Source organism: Euleptes europaea, chromosome 7, assembly GCF_029931775.1.
Source record: "Euleptes europaea isolate rEulEur1 chromosome 7, rEulEur1.hap1, whole genome shotgun sequence".
Classification (NCBI taxonomy): Eukaryota; Metazoa; Chordata; class Lepidosauria; order Squamata; family Sphaerodactylidae; genus Euleptes; species Euleptes europaea.
In genome coordinates, this window is record NC_079318.1 from 100,493,855 (window position 1) to 100,514,985 (window position 21,131).

The window sequence follows — 21,131 nt, forward strand, 5'->3', positions numbered from 1 at the left end:
GTATATATTTTAAGGAAGCGACCGACCTGTTATGGCTTCTTACTGTTTATATCTTTGTGAGACCCTGCGATTAATCATGTTGGGACAATAATAAAAAAATTTGTATTAAAAAAAAAGGAAAAGAACTGGGGTGAGTGGGGGGGGGAGAAGCTGGCGAGGGCTGGGCTGGCTATATATTACTCTTCCTACACCCTTGACACTGAGAGACACTGTCCTTCGGTGTTCCTCCTCTGAAGATGCCGGCTGCCACAGCTGCGGGCGAAACGTCAGGGAAGAAAACACCAAGACCCCGGTCACACAGCCTGGATAACCTACGAGAACCAATATGAACTCTGACCGTGAAAGCCTTTGACAATATTTAGTACGCAAAAGAGATTACCAATGCATGGCAAGATGTAGGGAGATGTAGGGGAAGCCTAAATTTTGATAGGGAGATGTGGGGGAAGCCTAAATTTTGATAGGGAGATGTGGGGGAAGTCTAAATGTTGATAGGGAGATGTGGGGGAAGCCTAAATGTTGATAGGGAGATGTGGGGGAAGTCCAAGTTTTGATTGCATATGTATATATTTTAAGAAAGCGACCGACCTGTTATGGCTTCTTACTGTTTATATCTTTGTGAGACCCTGTGATTAATCATGTTGGGACAATAATAAAAAATGTTGTATTAAAAAGAAAAAAGGAAAAGAACTGGGGCGGGGGGGGGGGAGAAGCTGGCGAGGGCTGGGCTGGGCTGGCTGGGCTGGCTGGGCAAGGCGCCCCGTCCCTCCGGCGTCTCCGCGCGCCGCACACAAAGGCGGCGGCGGCTGCTGCTGGTGGCGGTGGTGGCACGGCGGCCTCCGCCTCGCCTGGGGCGCCAGAGAGAGAGGGGGGGGGGGAGGTCCGGCTGGCCGGAGCGGGGCGGGCAGTGGGGCGGGCAGTGGGGGAGGCGGGGCGTGCGGGGCGGCGCCGGCCCCCCCCCCCCAGGCGCCGAGTCATGGAGGCTGAGCGCGCGCGCGGCCATTGAGGGCGGCGGAGGAGCTGCGCGCCCGGACACCCCTCCGCCATGGAGATGAAGAAGCGCATCCACCTGGAGCTGCGCAACCGCGCGCCCGAGAAGGTGAGCCCCCCCCCCGCCCGGGAAGAGGGGCTGCGCCGGGGGGGAGGGGGCGGCTCGCCTTCCCGGGGGCTCCGGCCGCGTGCGCCCCCCGCGCCATGCGCCGCGCGCTGGAAACCGAGGGCGCGCGGGGGGGAGAGGGGAAGCGCGCGCCGGGGGGCGGCGGGGAGGGGGTCTGGGACGCGGCGCGTTGCGCGGGGGAACCCCCTGCCGGAGGGGAACCCCCGCCCCCCCCCCCCCGCCCACCCCCCCGGGGGCGGCGTTTCGCGGCCCCGGCCCGATGTAGGTCGTGCGTAATTTCCCCGTGGCGCACCCGGCGGACGGGCCCGGCTGGGCATCCAGCTGCGCAGGAGGGGAGGAGGCGGGGGGCAGCCCCCTCCTCTCCTCATGGGCCGAAGGAGATAAGGCGATTGCCGCCTGGAGTCCCGGGGCGGGGTGGGGGTAGGGGGGGGCTGAGAGGCTCCCGTCTGGCGCGCCCACCCACCCACCCACCCACCCACTTGGGCAGGAGTCCCCGGCGAGCCTCGCCAAAGGACGCGCCGCCCGCGCGCCCCGGACAGCCAGCCGGGCCGGCAGGGGAGGCTGCGCGCGGCTCCAGGCGCGCTCGCAGAGACCCCTCCCCAAAGGTCGGGTGGGGGGGGGACGCGGCTGGCCCCGACGTCCCCGCGCCCCTCTCCCCTCGCCCCTCTTCCTCGCCCCGCCCAGACGGGCAGGAGGCTGCCTCCGCCCCAGGGCCGGGTGGACCTAGAAGCGAAAGCAGCTGGAGCTTGGGGGCCCGCTCTCTTGGGGGACCCCCCCCCCAAAAAAAATTTATGCAGGCCTTGCGCTTCCCGGCTGCCGGCGTCCCCCAGAGATGCTCCTGCCTCGAGGTCCCGGAGCACTGTGCGCTGGGTCACTGCTCCTGCTGCCCCTTTGCAGTGAAGGGCCACCGCCGAGGAAGCCTCAAATTTAGCATGTGTTCAACACAACTACTTTGATGAAGTTACTTTGATAAAATGCATTTTTTGTTATGCGCAAATGGCTTCTCGGCGTCCCCAGGAGATGCTCCTGCCTCGAGGTCCAGGAGCGCTGTGCCACTGCTCCGACTGCCCGTTTGCAGTGAAGTGCCACCCCTGAGGAAGCCTCAAATTTATCATATGTTCAACACAACTACTTTGATGAAATTACTTTGATAAAATGCATTTTTTGTTATGTGCAAATGGCTTGTTCCTACTGCCCCTTTGCAGTGAAGGGCCACCACTGAGGAAGCCTCAAATTTAGCATATATTCAACACAAACTACTTTGATAAAATGCATCTTTTGTTACGCACAAATGGCTTCTCGGCGTCCCCAGGAGATGCTCCTGCCTCGAGGTCCCGGAGCGCTGTGCGCTGGGTCACTGCTCCTGCTGCCCCTTTGCAGTGAAGTACCACCGCCGTGGAAGCCTTAAATTTAGCACGTGTTCAACACAACTACTTTGACGAAGTTACTTTGATAAAATGCATTTTTTGTTATGTGCAAATGGCTTTTAGAGACCTATTAGGCCCATACATTACCATACAGCCTATATCCAACACAAAAAAAGGCCACAGTTTGTCATTGGCAAAGGACAGCTGGACAGATAAAGGGCCCCGTTGCCTTCGATAGCTTAGGGCCTCATCCAACCTCAATCCAGCCTGGGCCCTGTAGGTTGCGGGCCTTCTACATAAGAACCTAAGGAAAACCCTGCTGGATCGGACCCAGGCCCATCAAAGCCAGCCATCTGTTCGCACCGTGGCCAACCGGGTGCCTGTTGGAAGCCCACAGGCAAGGCAGCTGCAGCAGCATTTATCCTGCCTTTGCTCCACTGCACCTAACGTAATAGGCATGCTCCTCTGAACCGGGAGAAAATCATGACTAGTATCCATTTTAACTATTAGCCACAAATACGCCTCTCCTCCGTGAACATGTCCACTCCCCTCTTCAAGCCTTCCAAGCTGGCAGCCATCCCCACATCCTGGGGCAGGGAGTTCCATCATTTAACTGTGCATAGCTTCCTTTTATCAGTTTTGAATCTCTCCCTCTCCAGCTTCAGCAGATGACCCCACATCCTGGTATTACGAGAGAGGGAGGAAACGCTTCTCCCTGTCCACCCTCTCCAAACCATGCACAATTTTATAGACCTCTATCAGGTTTCCCCTCAGCCGCCTTCTTTCCAAGCTAAACAGCCCAAAGTGTTTTAACCTCTCCTCATAGGGCCATGGCTCTATTCCCCTAATCTCTGAAACCTGGGATTCTGGAAGCTCTTTGGTGCCGGGATTCGGCGGGGGGGGGGGGTTCTTTAGTGACTGTGGTGATAGTCCCATTGCTTTCTGGACTAGGAAGAGAGGGGTCATTTTGCAGGCCTTGCACTTCCTGGCTGTCCGCGTCCCCAGAAGATGCTCCTGCATCGAGGTCCAGGAGAGCTGTGCGCTGGGTCACTGTTCCTACTGCCCCTTTGCAGTGAAGTGCCACCACTGAAGAAGCCTGTGGCCACCTCCCACCACGCATGAGCTGCCTTGAACCACGAGGAAAGGCAGGGCGTGAATGTTTTAGTTAATAAATAAGAGAACTCCACTTGTGAGGAATATTTTGGTTGGGAGGAGGGCAGTCCTTTGGGTACCCAGGTCCTAAACTGTTTAGGGTCTTAAAGGTAAAATCCTGTGCCTTGAATCGCGCCCTGAAACAGAGGAGCCTCCAGTGCAGACTTTTCAGCACAGGGTGACATGGTCCCTGGACCCAGCCCTGGGTTCAGTATCCTGGCTGCTGCATTTTGTATTAATGACAATAAACAAAATGTTGGAAATAAAGATGCAAAGGGAGATAACATTTTCAACCCTTTTGACCTCAGCCGGCACGATCTACCCACAAAATAAAAGGTTGGCTCTTCAAAGATGGCTGCGTTTGGTCTTTTTTGTAGGTGGCTGAGTTGGTTCTTGACAACTGTCGGTCTAGCAATGGTGAAATTGAAGGCCTGAATGACACCTTTAAAGAATTAGAGTTCCTCAGCATGGCCAACGTAGAGCTGACGTCTCTGGCCAAGCTCCCCACCTTAACTAAACTTCGAAAGGTGAGTGGTGGTCTGCTGCAAAGGATATGTTGGGTTTTGCCAGTGGCTGGCTGGCAGGGAAACCCTTTACTTCCACAAACTTGCATGGGGACGACGTGATTTGTTCTTTGGAGATTAATTAGTGGCACTGCACTACAGATCTAATTCCTGGTGAAAAACAATAACATATGCCTGCATCACTGACCAAGGGAGATTTGAATCTCAAAAAATCTTGTCGCTCTCTAAGGTGCTATTGAACTACAACCAGTCACTGTTTGGCTCCAGATAAATTTTAGTGCAGTGCTTAGGGTACTTCCTTGAGTAACAGTTACTAGACAGCAGAATTGTAGAATACTTGCCATTTTACTAAAACGTGGACTTGAGAAAGTATCAAGGCCTGATTGCATGATATTTGTGTATTGTAGCTGGAACTGAGCGACAACCTAATTTTAGGGGGTCTGGAGGTCCTGGCAGAGAGATGTCCAAATCTCACATATTTAAATCTGAGCGGCAACAAAATCAAAGATCTCAGCACTGTGGAAGCTCTTGTAAGTATAACAGCGAATAAAAAGTGGACTTGGAATAAGCATAGATAGAAGGGGGAAAGGGATAATATAACCAAAGGTATATGCTCTGTAATGGATTGGTATGTACATTGGTAGTGAGTGGTATGTATGTTGGTTGTAATACCAAGTATTAGATATAATAAAAAGAGTTAATGGTTTACACAGGAAGTTGCTTTGTTTAAAGTTGACAGACAGGATGGTTTAATGTGTTCCGTTCTATATTGGAGCAGGGGTAGCTGCTGCTTGTTTATGTGTTAGTGTATGGTTGTCATGCATAGAAAGGGTGACTCAGAATGGGTGATATCAAAGTTCACAATTGAGTTTGCTCTTGGGAGTCGCTAGAATTAAATGTATATGAAACCTTACCTATCTTTTTGGTCAAGGCATTCTAAACATACTACCCTCTGTTAAAGTTTCTGATTTTTGGTACTCAACAAGAAAGGTTGTAAAAGATGTGCCTGCTTTCATCTGTAAAGCAGACAGCTCTCTGATTTGTGGGGCTGTGATAGGTGAAAAGAACTCTGTGTGCGATGCATTCTTTGCTATCAATGTTGATACAGTGCCGGCAGCTTAATGAAGAAGCAGTTAAAAGTTTCAGTAATTTGACTGGAAGATTTTTTTTTTAATTGTGTGTGTTTTTTCAGCAAAATCTTAAGAACTTGAAGAGTCTTGATTTGTTTAACTGTGAAGTCACAAACCTGGAAGATTACAGAGAAAGTGTGTTTGAGCTGCTTCAGCAAATCACATATCTAGATGGATTTGATCAAGATGATAATGAGGCCCCTGACTCACAAGATGAAGATGATGAAGGTAACTATTTGTGTAAATATTTCAGTAGGTCTTAGTAGACCAAACACTGAACATGAGTCAGCAGTGTGATGCGGTAGCTAAAAAGGCAAATGTGGTCTTGGCCAGAAGTATAGTGGCCAGATCACTTGTAGTGATGGTATCGCTTTACTCTGCTCTGGTCAGACCTCACCTAGAGTACTGTGTTCAGTTTTGGGCACCACAATTTAAGAAGGATGTAGACAAGCTGGAACGTGTCCAGAGGAGGTCAACAAAGATGGTGAGGGGGTCTGGAGACCAAGTCCTATGAAGAAAGGCTGAAGGAGCTGGGTATGTGTAGCTTGAAGAGGAGAAGACTGAGAGGGGATATGATAACCATCCTCATGTACTCTAAGGGCTGTCATATAGAGGGTGCCGAGTTGTTTTCTGTTGCCCAAGAAGGTCTGACCAGAACCAATGGGTTGAAATTAAATCAAAAGAGTTTCCGTCTAGACATCAGGAAGAATTTTCTAACAGAGCGGTTCCTCAGTGGAACAGGCTTCCTCGGGAGGTGGTGGGCTCTCCTTCCCTGGAGGTTTTTAAGAAGAGGTTAGATGGCCATCTGTCAGCAATGCTGATTCTGTGACCTTAGGCAGATGATGAGAGGGAGGGCATCTTGGCCATCTTCTGGTCACTGGGGGTGTGGGAGGGAGGTAGTTTGGAATTTCCTGCATTGTGCAGGGGGTTGGACTTGATGGTGGTCCCTTCCAACTCTATGAATCTGTGATCAGATACATTTTAAAAAAAAAGAAAAACCTGTTAATGCTCGTATTTTTGGAATGGGGATGGAGAGGGATATGTGGCATGCATTTAGTAGCATTTTCTTCCCTTCAGATGGGGATGAGGATGAGGACGAAGAAGATGAGGACAAAGCTGGTCCCCCAGGAGAATATGAAGAGAACGATGAGGAAGAGGATGATGGTTCAGATTTAGGGGAAGCTGAAGGTGAAGAGGAGGAGGAAGAGGAAGAAGTAGGCCTTTCATACTTGATGAAAGAAGAGATTCAGGTAAATTATGTTCTCTTATTCCAGCACTGTAGATTAAACTTTGTTAACTTGCAATATGAGATTTAGAATTTTAAGGCAAGCATGAACATGTGAAAGAATTTTTGGTGTTGCCAGGCTTTAAAGTACTATAGATTGGTGAGAATATTTCATGCAAATGTATTTATTTTTAAGCATTTGTCCCCAGCAGTCACAAGGCAGCACACAGCATAAAAGCAATAAAACAATCGCACAAAATACAATTCTGTGGTGTAGAATGTGCTCCTGGGAAACAAGCAGAATTCTTTCTAGCCTGCTGTGCGTCCCCAAACCCATCTGACCTATAAAACGCTTAGCAGAGTTACCACTACAGAAACAAAGTAGGTCTCTGCAGAGGTAGTATATAAATGTCCTAAATAAATAAACTGTTCAGTAGGCCACTGAGGATCCTAGTTTTGGCTTGTTTTTTTATAAGTCGCAGAACTGCCCCAATATCAAACAAGCCAGGTAATATGGTCAAAGCCTGATATAGATAGGCAAGAGTATTCTGAAAATCCAAGGCACAGATTGATAATCAAAACGTTAATAATAAACCTTAACATGTAAATACTGCTTTCAGTTTTCAAATAATTTCACATATATAGCTTAGTAATCCTTACAAATAGACCTGTAACCTTACAGGTCTATTGTAAGGATTACTAAACTATATATATGAAATTATTTGAAACCTGAAAGCACTGCTAAGCTTTATTATTAATGTTTATTATTAACGTTATCCCCTTATTAGAAGGGGGGTTGAGAATGTGGTTGGCTTGGCTGAGGTCACATGGTGGGTTTATTTTTTTTTTTTTAATTCAATAAAAAATTATATATAAAAAAAACATGGTGGGTTTATGACACAGACATAAGATTTGTGCCTGTGTCACGGCTTATACTCGTAGCCCCTATAGGATATTGGAATTTACGTGGCATTGACAGATAAAAATCAGAGGACTTTTGAAAATAGCAAAAGCCATTCAGAACAGTAACACAGACTTCCTACACTGACTACGCTAGTTCTAAAAGCAAGACGGCACAAATCTTGCTATTTTAGCTACAGCCCTTTTGTTAGGGCCATTTCAGGATAGTCGGACACATGTTAGAACTAGCCAGAACCAGGAATGCGAACCATCTGATCTTGGCTATCCTTAGCTCTGATGCACATCCCGAAACTCCAGCCAGCTAAGAAAAAGTCATGTATAATAGATGCTTTAAAGAACCCCTTGGTGCAGAGTGGTAAGGTGCAGTACTGCAGTCCAAGCTCTGCTCATGACCTGAGTTTGATCCTGACAGAAGTTGGTTTCAGGTAGTCAGCTTAAGGTTGACTCAGCCTTCCGTCTTCTGAGGTGGGTAAAATGAGTAACCACCTTGCTGGGGGTAAAGGGAAGATGACTGGGGAAGGCACTGACAAACCACCCCGTAAAAAACAAAGTCTGCCTAGTAAACTTCGGGATGTGATGTCACCCCATGGGTCAGGAATGACCCAGTGCTTGTACAGGGGACCTTTACCTTTTAATAGATGCTACAGTTATTCAAACCTTGAAGGGAGGTGGGATTTTGGTATGGAAGGCTGATAGCCTTAGCCAATAGAGTTAAAGACTGTCAGTCACAATGAATATCCAGATTTGAATTTGAAACATAATGTAAATGGAGGCACGTATTACCTCACCTGTAGAAGCCACACTGCAATATGAGAATAAAGAGAGAAGTAATTCCAGAAAACTTCTTAAACCTAATCCCATTAGCATAATATACAAATAGAGAGAAGGTATTTGATTCCATGGCTCAGTGGTGGAGCATCTGCTTGGCATGCAGAAGGTCCTGGGTTCAATCCCCGGCATCTCCAGTTTAAAGGATCAGGTAGCAGGTGATGTGAAAAACCTCTGCCTGAGACCCTGGAGAGCTGCTGCCAGTCTGAGTAGGCAATACTGACCTTGATGGACCCAGGCATCTTCATGTGTTCATGTGATGCTCTGAGTGATGGAAAAGAACCTTCATTCTCGCATCTCAGCAGACAAGCACAATTTGAGACTACAGATTGGGGAGGGGGCCTCCTTTTAAAAGGAGCAGGTCTCTATCGGGGACACACAAAATCTAAGCAAGTTAAAGAATTAAAATGGCTATTTAAAGGGGAAAAATCTATGGATATGAACAGACATGTAAAATTACTGAAAATCTTGAAGCCACAGGGGAAAAAACAAACTAGGATTTTCCTCCCCAGGGAAAAACACATGGGGGGATGAAATATATCACGGTGTAGTGGTTAAGAGCGGTGGTTTGGAGCGGTGGAGTCTGATCTGGAGAACCGGGTTTGATTCCTCACTCCTCCACATGAGCGGCGTAGGATAATCTGGTGAACCGGGTTGGTTTCCCCACTCCTCCCCATGAAGCCAGCTAGGTGACCTTGGACTAGTCACAGCTTAGTTAAAGCTCTCTCAGCCTCCCCTACCTCACAAGGTGTCTGTTGTGGGGAGGGGAAAGGAAGGTGATTGTAAGCCGGTTTGAGTCTCCCTTAAGTGGTAGAGAAAGTCGGCATATAAAAACCAACTCTTCTTCTTCTTAACTTCCCTTTTCTTTTACTGATTTAACAGCATAAATTACCTCATTTATATCTTAGCTTTCAAAATTATATTATTTGGCCTACTTATTTATAGAACTTACAGGGATAAACATATGCATTTGCTGTAAGAAAATTTGCAAGTATAAGAAAGTTGCTGCTCCCTAAAATGCACAAAAAAATGCAACTTAGTGAGAGACAACTGAACAGTTCCCCAGTACCCCCTTGAATCAAGTGATAAGCCATAAGGACATCATGGACTGGTGCTGGTTCTGCTGCTATTGCTCCATAGGAGCCACAGCTGTGAACCGCTGGCTTAATAGCCAAGGGTTCTAATACCTGCAAAAAGAAGAGGGGCAGATGCTCAACCCAGATTTTATTCAGCAGACTTAGATGTTACCAGTTCCTTCTCCTAAGTCTAACCAGTTAATAAACCTACTTCAGACAGTATTCGTTTGACAGTACCCCAGCTAATGATAGTTTGTTGGATTGGCCCACATTCAGATGATCATGCTAACCATAGTTACTTTTATTAAACCATGGTTTGCTGTGAAGTCTGAACTGAGTCAAGGTTTAGTTAAGTGGTTTAGTTAGAGCCCCGTGGCGCAGAGTGGTAAGCTGCAGTACTGCAGCCCAAGCTCTGCTCACGACCTGAGTTTGATCCCGACCGAAGTCGGTTTCAGGTAGGCGGCTCAAGGTTGACTCAGCCTTCCATCCTTCCGAGGATGAGCACCCAGCTTGCTGGGGGTAAAGTGTAGACGACTGGAGAAGGCCCTGGCAAACCACCCCGTAAACATAGTTTGCCTAGTAAACGTCGGGATGTGACGTCACCCCATGGGTCAGGAATGACCCGGTGCTTAAGTGGCAGATTTGTGAGTAAGATTGAACTTACGAAAACTTGACCTCCCTTCTCCCCAAAAGGATGAAGAAGATGATGATGATTATGTGGAGGAGAAAGAGACTGAAGAGGAGGAAGGTAAGTTTCATAGCATGTTAATAAATGTATATTTGATTCTTCAAGCTTCTGAACCTTACTGAGGTTCAATTTGGGGTCCGTTGATCAAAATTATAGAAATCCACAGTGCAGGGCTCCATTAAAAGCTCTATATTTGCTCAAACGTATCAGTGATCTAAGTTTTAACACCACCTATTGTCAAGTTTTTTGAAGTCTTTAGACTTGGGAATGTGTAGGGGGGGGTGTTGCAAGGATTTTTACACAGTCCCTGAAAGTCATTCTTTAATGCATTCTGTAATGTATCCACAAGAGTGCAGAATTCTTCAGAAGTTATGTTTAACATGTTTGTGCATTCAGCTGGGAATTTTCTGATCTGATAGACACGGCAGAAATGCATAGCAAAAGTAGACCTATGTTAACTTGAAGTAGTCCTACATATCTTGTGGCCCACCAAGGACTCTGTTAGCCTTCAGCTCTTCCTTCCTTCCTTGAATTGCAAAAATGGGGAGGGGGGATGTTGGCAGGCCACTGTACAGCTTGTGGGTTGCATTTGTCTCAGTGAATCGCTAGTTTTCCCATCAAGTGATTCTTAAATTGTATTCCTTTTGACTGTCTGGGGATCTGTACTGAACAATTCTCCTAGGTATCCATTGGGGTGGAAAGGAAGGCATTTGCCCTGATTAAATGGCAGTATAGGATTAAAAAAAAAACTGTTGTGCGGGTGTACGTGTATCATTGTATCTTATGCTAAACTAACTGCCCCGGTGTGGATGTTGAAAGCTGTACAATAGGTCACCCGCAGACAAGGTTGGTGTATCTACATGCCTGGCGGGGCTTATCAGGTTTGCAGAAAAATGAACTCGCCAGTTAATCAAAAGAAGGGGGGCTTCAAAATGGCTGATTATGAAGGGACTGAACGTTAAGGGCAGCTATATGTCAGTGAAAGGAAAAAGGGAGGAGAAATATGCTTGCTGAGGCACCTTGGAGCTTAGAGGACCATGGAGGGGAAGATTTTAGGGGGTATGGTGGGATTTCACAGTGGTTGCTCACGTTTTCCTCCTGGCTCTGTTTGTAGATGTTTAGCAAAAGAGAGGTTCTTCAAACCTCACTGTAGGTGTTGTAGAATGCTCCATTTCTGCCCGCCAGAAACTGGCATGTTTTGCTTTGTTTATTCTTATATTTGTTTATTAAAACATTTGTATCTTGCCTTTCCTGGTGGCTCAAGGCAGCTTACAACAATACATCTAGAAGTGATGAAAATAGGAATGTGTTTAACATGTTTTAAGACTCAGTATTTAACGTTCGATTGAACAAATATGAACTTTTTTTTTCTCAGCCGACAGTGTCCGAGGGGAGAAGAGGAAACGTGCAGCTGAAGACGAGGGAGATGAGGAGGACGATTAAGTTGTAGGAAACAAAATAGGACCAGATACATTATGTTGCAGGATATGCAATAGTGATATGCAGACTTGTATGTCTCCATGTATCATAGGTAACCCTACAGAAAATATTAATGTGTTAACTTTTTATAGGAAGTGTGTTTTTACTATTTTGCCCTTTTTATCATTCCAATTAAGACATAATAGCCCATTATTGATCATGTGCATAGAACACTGTTTTTATCCCTTTAATCACTGAACCAGTTCTCCCCTAGATGTTTTTTCAGGTTTTTCCTACTGAGTTTTTACATGCTGTTAGTTCTAGCCACAGTTAACTCAGACAGATTCTATACTACACGTTTTAATCCAAACTTTTGAGATTGTACTCTTAAGGTCAAATATACTGCAATGTGATAACCAACTTTTCTATAGAAAGGCCTGTGTCAGACATGAACTGGGAACTGTGTGAAAGCAGGAACTCAGATATTACGGAAGGAGCTTGTTTTAAAGGGACATCCGAAGAATGCGCAGACAGGCTGAAGTCCCACACTTCCTGCTTGTTTAGATTATTTCTCCTCTTTCTTATATGTAAGGCACACACTTAAACACCTGGAGGATTTTCTGCACATCGTTAAGGAGTATATATAATCATTTATCTGTTGGAATCTTGCTTTGTTCTCAAATGCTTGTGCTTTGAGCGGTGGGGGAGAAACAAAAATGGAAATACCTGGAAATACCTACTTACAATTTGTTTGTCACATATTTTATTGGACCCATTACATTTCTCCAGGCTAACCAAGAACCATGTTTCTGGTACAAACATCAGCATTTTACTTCTAGAAGTAATTTTTAGAACCCTGAAATACTCAGGTTTCCGTTATTTTGGTCAGAAGGAAGCTCTATATTTCACTGTAAGCAGTGCTTGGCAACGGACTTTGCCAGTAGCCCAAGTCTCTAGTAGAGCACTGGAAAGTGGAGCCAAGTTGCTTCTCTCTGGAAATGGGAGGAAATGCAGGAAACGCTGGATTTCTTCCTGTTTCCCTGCACTCCTGAAGCAACCTGAGGAGCCGATTGTGCAGGGATGCCAGCTTTTATCACAAAAAGGGCTATGGAGAATGGTGGACATTGGCCATGGATCGAGTTTGGGCCGCAACCATCAGAGGTTTCCCTTAAAAGTATGTGTCTTGCTGAAGAAAAGCTATTTAAGGGACTCGTTTAGCAAGAAATCCTGTTCAGGTGTGGGAAACCTCAGAAATGTTTTCACTGTAGATGTCAAGGAAGTTAAGACAAGTCCTTTCTGTGGCAGATGGGATGGTAATGACTTGGCCCCCCTAAAGTTTGTAAGTTGCTTTTTAGAAACTAATAGAAAATTGGGCACACAGCACCCATTCAATCCTCTGTCATGACAAATTAACTTGTATTGTTAAATAGATATTTTACCCAAATAATATGCAGCTGTATTCAAGAGAGACTATTTTTTTATTATCCTGCCTAAGAGAATCTGTCACTAATTTGGGTATAGATAAAGGGGTTATTTTTACATAAATGGTGGTGTTTGGCCCCCCTGCTACACTTGCCTGTGAATATAAATAATGCATTACATACATTGGCACACTTTGTATATGACATCAGACTCTAATTTAGTGTTGATGGCACTGCATTCAAGAAAAGCAGCAAAACCTAGTATTTTTTTCTGAATTATCATTCATAGAATGGTATAGCACAGCTGATTTTGAAGGTGTTCGAACAGAATTGAGTGTGTATGGCAGTTAAGCAGAAATTCTGAATATTTTAAATATCTTACCTAAAAGGACTTGGTAAAGCTTTATCCCAAACTTATTATTACACCTATGTACGGATAATGGATTTAAAAATCTGAAAGTACATAGTGTGTGGTCATGGAGGCTTTGTTTTCAAATGCAGTTGTTTTGTATTAGTCTTGATTTCACTAAGGTTCCCCCCACCCCAATACCTTCTGTTTTAAATGTTTAAAATTTGTTTAGTCTCAGCAAATAATAAACCCTTCCCATTACAAGAAGAAAAAAGGAATAAAAGTCGCTGGCTTATAATGGTAAATCGTCTACTTAACGTGCCCCGGTCCTGGGCCTGTAATGTGTTCTGAGTCGTGTGGCGATGTTACCCTCATTTGTGATGGTGGAAGTGTGCAGATTTCCACACACAAAGGAATTTTTTGCCTTCTGGTCATTCCTCTATTGAAATTGGCAGGGAAGGATTTGAAAGCAAAGTGTATATCTGAACGCCAGCGCTAACGCAAAATTGCCGAATTTATGGGCCTTTAAATGGATCGTTTGAACAGTGCTTCAATTACTACTTTCAGTAAAGTTTGAATTCATTCATTTTAAAGACTGGAAAGTTGTAGTGGAGTAAAATTAAACCAAGCTTACCACAATGATTATACGTGGCAGATATAATAGTTTTACAACTTTTGTGTGTTAAAAAATAGTGTAACCAACTAAATGCATTGCCAAACCTTTTAGTTGTCAGCTTAGCATACAATCAAAATGGAGCTTTTCTTCCCCTTTAAACAAACAAAAACAACACAGAGCCTCTGGATAACTTTTAAATACCTTTTTTGCTTGTAGGGTTCTTTAATGAAAACAAGTAAGGGTGGGTTTTATATTTTGTAGAGAGTTTTTGTCCTATTTGAATCCTCTTTGTATGGCAATATGTATATAGTGCGTTCAGTTCCTTTGAAATTCTGGGGAAAAAACAAACTTGGAAGTAATTGATTTTTGTGCAACTGTGTTTTGAAAAAGCCATGACAGTGTTAAATAAAACAAACTCCTACAGGCACACTTCTGATTATTTTAGTTGTAACAAAATGTGAGTGTTTTCCCCCCGTGTGATGTAAATTTTAAATTAAAGATTTTCAATCTGAAAAACTGAGGGTGACCATCTGTATTTACTGTTTAATGGTTAAGCTTTCAAAAAGGTACTTTTTAAGGGGTTCTGGGATTGATTTATGGCTCCAAATTAAGCTCTCTGAGAGCTGTACTTTACATATTTGGAGGATAAAAAGGAACTTAGTTTTCCAATAACCAGTGTTTAAATTTTAAAAACAGATAGGACACATTCAGTGCCAAATCGACACATGGGGTTTGCTTTATAACATTTGTGGATTCTCTTGAAATGCTGCATTGTTGTGTGTATTGAAATGTATTTGTAGCTAAAAATTAAGACAATTCGACCTACACTCCAAAAAATTGGTCAAGTTCACAGTTTCTATTGGTTATGGTATGGGAAATTCTTGGGATATTCTTGTTGCCTTGGAGGAAGATTGCCAGCAGCTGTCATCTAGGCCTCATTTTGAAGCTCAAAATTATATTGGATATATGGAAGTACATGTCTAATGCTCCTAGAAGCTAAAATAACTAAGCTGAGGCTATTGTCCTTTGGTCACATTATGAGAAGACAAAATTCACTAAAAAGACAATACTGCTAGGATAAGCTGAAGGCAGCAGGAAAAGAGGAAAACCCAGCATGAGGTGGGTTGACTCAGCCGAGGAAGCCCCGGTCCTCGGGTTTGATTCCCCACTCCTCCACATGAGTGGCAGAGCCTAATCTGGTGAACTGGATTGGTTTCCCTACTCCTACACACAAAGCCAGCTGGGTGACCTTGGGCTAGTCACAGCTCTCTCAGCCCCACCTACCTCCCAGGGTGTCTGTTGGGAGGGGAAGGGAAACGTGATTGTAAGCTGGTTTGAGTCTCACAACCTGAGTTCGATCCCGACGGAAGTCGGTTTCAGGTAGCCGGCTCAAGGTTGACTCAGCCTTCCATCCTTCCGAGGTCGGTAAAATGAGTCCCCAGCTTGCTGGGGGTCAAGGGAAGACGACTAGGGAAGGCACTGGCAAACCACCCCGTAAACAAAGTCTGCCTAGAAAACGTCGGGTTGTGACGTCACCCTTGGGGTCAGGAATGACCCGGTGCTCGTACATGGGGCCTTTACCCTACCTTTTAAGTGGTAGAGAAAGTCGGCATATAAAAACCAACTCTTCTTAACTTCCCTTTTCTTTTAATGATTTAACAGCATAAATTACTTCATTTATATCTTAGCGTTCAAAATTATATTATTTGGCCTATTTATTTATGGAACTTAAAGGGATAAATAAAGATTGGGGTAGTAGTGGTCTAAAAAGAACCAGAAGAAAACTTGGGGGGGGGGGCAGGATGAAAAAACTTACGTGAAAACGAAAGGCCCAAAAATGCATGCAGAAATCAGGATAAACGGGCCAAAAGCAATTAAAAAATCCATGTATACAGAAACCCTCCTGTGGGCTTTTCCACATCAATAACAATATAAATAAGTGCTTGGGGAAGGGAGTTCTCAAGGTCAAGCATTTATTGATGGTAGTTAGCTCCAAACTTGCCTTTTGAAAGCTATCGCTGGGCAGTACAGGTATTAAATATTAAAGTTATGGTGTAACCTGACCTTTCAAGCAAGTCACTGTGCCTCATGGAGAAGTCTCTGGAACTGGAGAGTCCAGGACGGCCAGCTGTTCCTTGGAAGCTTTTAAACACTCTGTGATATGAAGGTGCTAAAAAGGCGGGTTCCCCCCATACACAACCTTTGTTCAGTGTTTATAGGCAATTAGGTCCTCTCTTTGCACGGGTATCCAAGAATACAGGGTGGCATAGTCAATAAATTGCCTTTATTGAACACACACTTGAAGCTGTCTTATACTGAATCCAAAGCTAATCTGCTTTGTCAACAATAACAACAACAGTCCACAACAGCCATGCAGATTAGCTTTGGATTTCACACATTAACAGATCACTTCAGGATACAATGGTTCCATATTAACATACCACACCCTCATTAGCACATTATCTTGATACTTACAGGACCATGATTAGCACATTACCTTTGATACTTTTTGCAGGACAATGATTCAGCTCCAACCCAACCCCTTTCTGACTATATATTACTCTTCCTACACACTTGACACTGAGAGACATTGTCCTTCAGTGTTACTCCTCTGAAGATGCCTGCCATAGCTGCTGGCGAAACGTCAGGAAAGAAAATACCAAGACCACGGTTACACAGCCCGAATAACCTAGGAGAACCAATGCCATCAAGTTGTTTCTGACTTATGGCAACCCTATGAATTGACCTCCAAACTGTCCTCCCGTTAACAGCCTTGCTCAGGTCTTGCAGATGGAGGGCCCTGACTTCATTTATAGTCAATCCATCTGCTGCCTTCAACTTTTCCTAGCATTATTGTCTTTTACAGTGACTTGTCTTCTTGCAATGTGACCAAAGTACCATAGCCCCGGTGTAGTGGGGAGGCAAGTTTAATGTGCAAGTGTCAGAAACTTGTTTTCTCATAGGCTTTTATAGTACTTCGTTGGCAGTCTTGCTTGCTACCAGCCGCACAGCATAAGCCAACTGCCTGCTTAACTCATAACAGATAAATCTATTTTTGTATCCTATCTTTCGTGTTTTGGGTGTGGCTACAGGGCCACATACCATGAAGGCTGCAAATGGCAGTAGATTTGGATCTGGTTTCACACATTCTTCATTCGGTAGTAGTCAAATCTCTTTCCTCCAGCTTGCTAACTGGTCGGCAGATTTGTACTGCTCCCTGTGCTTTTTGACCAGACGCAGAAGTTTGGTATTTGTCCACTTACATGGCAAGGTGAGCAGTTTATGGCCATTCATCGTTTTTATTTTATTTTAAAAAATATATTTTATTATGTATATAGCGAAAGACAATCCAAAAACACAGTATTAGACATAAAACCATACAGTATATCAGACTTTCTAAAGACTGCCATTTAACTGCTATGTTCAACTATACCAACTAAGTTACTGGAAAGGTCTAAATCAAAAAAATATAGATAAAAAACACCAGTATCCCTTAGTTAAAAAGTGTTTTTATTTTATTGTCTCCATATCCTATATGCTTCTCAACCTTTCACCCCATATTTAAAACAGGAGTGAATCTTGCACCTTAAAGAAGCTTACACCATGTTATGGAATTAAATGGTCATGCTACAATAAATCGGTTTAAGGTACTCCCCCACCCTGGTTAGTACTAACATGGATGAGAACCCACCAAGGAAGGCCGTGGTTGCTAGATGGGGGCAGGCAATGGCAAACCACCTCTGAATGTCTCTTGCCGTCGACACCCTATGGGGCTGCCATAAATCAGCTGTGACTTTGACTTCACTTTCCACCACCACCAAAATTATGTTTGTTTTTGGTAAAAGAGGCCAACATGGCTACTGCCTCTCCCTAGAGTTGCCAACGCTGGGTTGGAAAAAAAATCTGGGGATGGAGCCTGGGGAGGGACCTCAGTGGCATATAATGCCATAAAGTAGCCATTCCCCCCCCCCCCCCGCTTCCCGGGGAACTTGTCTCTGTTGTCTGGAGATCAGTTGCAATCCCAGGAGATTGCCAGGCCCTGCCTGGAGGCTGGCAACCCTATGCCCCTGTAGAATATGCTTCATAATTGTACTCCTTCTGTAATGTATTGGCTTCCCTGGTGTTGTGATCCAATTATCATAGAATCCAATGAAGACAATTGAGAGGAGGTTGGAGAAAACTAAACAGCTCTTTATTTGATCAAAGATAGAACCGGGTGTCCGAACCCAAAACGCAAGCAGGAGACCGACACCCCGCCTCCCCCCGCACCCCAAGAGGCAAGCAGTTAGATTTATAACTTCCAGGCAATTACGTCTTTTCAATAAAGATACTTTGCAAACAGGCGATGCTTCATTATTCATTGTTCTGCATTTGCAATACATATTTCAGTAAAGTCAGCATATGTCAGCAATTCCCAAGCACAAGTGAGTCTATCTAGTCAGTTTCACTAGCTGGTAACAGAGTGTGCTTTATTTCAGATAAGAGAGTTCCTTGCATTTGCGAACAGGAAAGCAGGGAGGGATAGCTCCAGCCCGGGAGAGGGGATCTGAATGGGAGATGCTTGCGTGTGTGTGTGTGTGTGTGTGTGTGTGTGTGTGTGTGTGTGTGTGTGTGTGTGTGTGTGTGTGTTACTGCTTTTAGGCACTTTGGTGAAGGGGGGGTTGTGTTTGCGTATCTACTAGTACCCGTGTGCATGTGACTGCTGGGGACTATGCATGGGCACTTCACTGGCTTGCCACACCTAATTGTGTGGGAGCTGTGTTGTGTCTGTGAAAACACACAAGCACACACACTCACGCTTCGCTGTCTGGAAACAGAAACAGCGCACGCACACGCACGCACATTCCTTTGTATGACAGCACAGACGCGGCAGACACACGCACATAGCCCGATTAAACTGACTTCTGCTCAAGGACAGGAGAACTCCCCCCCCCCTCTGTTCCCTTCCACGCATACAAAGAACTCACTGAACTTTATAGAGATTGCATTGTTCTCCGATATAACGAAACGCCGGCTAGATGCGCTTGCGCATAAGAAGCTACTGAATTTGTATCGTAATGCTCAATGACACTACTGGAACCTGTATGGTCGAATGTATCTTTGTAATGGAGTGTTAATGCCTTTATGCTATAAAGAGTACCGCTTGCCCCTTGCTGGGGTGTGGCATTTTCCCGACTGTTGGTTTGGAGTCTGTGCACCCAGCTTCTATTACTTTGGCCAAAATAAAGAGCTGTAGTTTATCCAACCCCCTCCTTATTGTCTTCGTTGGACTTTTATAGATAATTGGGTCACAACAGCTTCTGACTCATGGCGACCCTATGAATCAATGTCCTTGAAAACGCCCTGTCTTTAACAGATCTTGCTCAGATCTTGCAAACTGAGGGGCTTCCTTGATGGACTCAATCCATCTCCTGGTGCATCTTCCTCTTTTCCTGCTGCCTTCAACTTTTCCTAGCATGACTGTCTTTTCCAGTGACTCTTGTCTTCTCATAATGTGACCAGTTTAGTCATTTTAGCTTCTAGGGTCAGTTCAGGCTTGATTTCATCTATAACCCACTGACTTATTGTTGTTTTTTGGCGGTCCAGGGTATCCGTAACACCCTCCTCCAACACCACCTTTCAAAGGTGTCTACTTTCTTCCTATCGGCTTTCTTCATTGTCCAGCTTTCACACCCATACATAGTAATAGGGATTAGGGAATATGATGGCATGAATTAACTTGATCTTGGTTGCTAGAGACACAATTAACTTGATCTTGGTTGCTAGCAAGCTTAAAAGCAAGCTTAAAAGTCAAGCTTAGTAATTTACTTACTAATATTGTTTTGAGTCAAGCTTAAAACAGCTCAGGTGAGATTTTAACAAATACCCACCTCCTTTGATATTTATTTTTTATGGAAATGTCATTCTACAAAAGCTTTTCCTTCTCCAAAGCATTTTTGGTCCCTAGTGGCTTGAGGAAGGCCTGTTCCCTTCCTTTTAACATTATGGCCACCTTCTCTTGGGACCATCTGTCTTATTTTGGGGTTTTAAGTTAATTATTTGTTTTGGCCCAACCTCAGGTTAAGATTTTCTGTGGATTATCTGAACAGAAATAACCACCGCAAACATTAAATCAAAGAAACCCACAATTCAGGCAGGGCTCCCAACTGAAAGAAGTTTTTCATGATTTAACTGCAGGGGGCAAAGGAGGCGTGGCAGCCACTTCTTCCATAGGGTTACGCCAACATCAGTCCTAAAAGTAAAACCTGCCCAGCCCTTTGGCCTTGAGAATGAATAGTTCTTTCTAGTGAGAGGCAAAGGACAGTGGCTGAAAACTGATTTCCAGGTCATTGCAGCCATATTAACCTGTAGCCGACCAAATAAGCTCCTTTCAATAAAAAAAAAAAAAGCTACGTACGTTATTTTTTACAAATAATATTTTTGTTAAAAAGCTGTGGACTGTTTCAAGACTACCTTTTGTGTTGCTTGTGAACACTGCGAATGTGGGATTGCGGAAGGAAGCCACTTTTAAAACTGAATGTGCATTGTGAGCAGCCCATTGTGTGTCGACATTATAGACCCTGGAAATGCAAAATCAGTTTCAGGCACACTTTGTGAAAACAGCTGTTGTGACTACCCGATAAGACTACAACATCTGCAGCTGTGGCAAACCACAGAGCACTATTCGAACTTCTTGTGAAGCCACATGGATGAGTACGTACATTCGGTTTAAAAATAACGCTTGTCCACTTCCTATTGTACGGTAACAACGGTAATGCTCCGGAGTGTTAACATTTCAAGTTTTAACTCCTTTTCCAGCCTGCCTCGTTCAGAGTTCAGCAGTCGTTCAAAAGCTGGGGTTATCTTTTACCAAAAGCAGTTGGTGCATTAAAATATATCATTTAAATCTCAATTTAATAAATAAATAAATGCTTTTGGACTGGCAGTGTGCATGAGGGTTCAAGAGCAATGATCCATTTAGGAAAAAACATTTTAAGAAAGCATGAACACAGAGTTAGCAAGCAGGCCGCACAGTCAGTATAGCTGGATAGTTTCAGAAGGTAGTTGTGTTGGTCTGCAGAAGAACATCTAGATTCGAGTCAAGGAGCACTTTAGAGACCAACAATATTTTGGGGGGGTATGAGCTGCATTTTATTCAAAGGTCCTGATGGGTTCCAGTTTGCAAGCAGAACAGGAAGATGTGTGGGGCAATCCTTGTTTTCTGGGGCTGGGAGATTAGGATTCTAACTTTTCTGCAGCAGACAGATCGTATGAAGGCAGTGCTGGCAGGGGAAGACAAATTCTGCAGATAAGAGCAGTGG

At 44.6% G+C, this 21,131-nt stretch overlaps 1 protein-coding gene across 1 annotated transcript in view; it reads left to right on the top strand.

Moving 5' to 3' along the window:
• The window catches only part of ANP32E (acidic nuclear phosphoprotein 32 family member E), a 105,204-nt gene extending 93,495 nt beyond the window's left edge, over positions 1–11,709 (top strand). Inside the window, exons 2-8 of the mRNA XM_056852903.1 lie at positions 1,038–1,096; positions 4,011–4,160; positions 4,565–4,687; positions 5,350–5,515; positions 6,365–6,537; positions 10,031–10,085; positions 11,401–11,709. Of these exons, the coding sequence (XP_056708881.1) occupies positions 1,043–1,096; positions 4,011–4,160; positions 4,565–4,687; positions 5,350–5,515; positions 6,365–6,537; positions 10,031–10,085; positions 11,401–11,468 (789 nt within the window). The 5' untranslated portion in view covers positions 1,038–1,042 and the 3' untranslated portion in view covers positions 11,469–11,709. The remainder of the gene's footprint in view (positions 1–1,037; positions 1,097–4,010; positions 4,161–4,564; positions 4,688–5,349; positions 5,516–6,364; positions 6,538–10,030; positions 10,086–11,400) is intronic.
• The last annotated feature ends 9,422 nt before the right edge of the window (positions 11,710–21,131 follow it).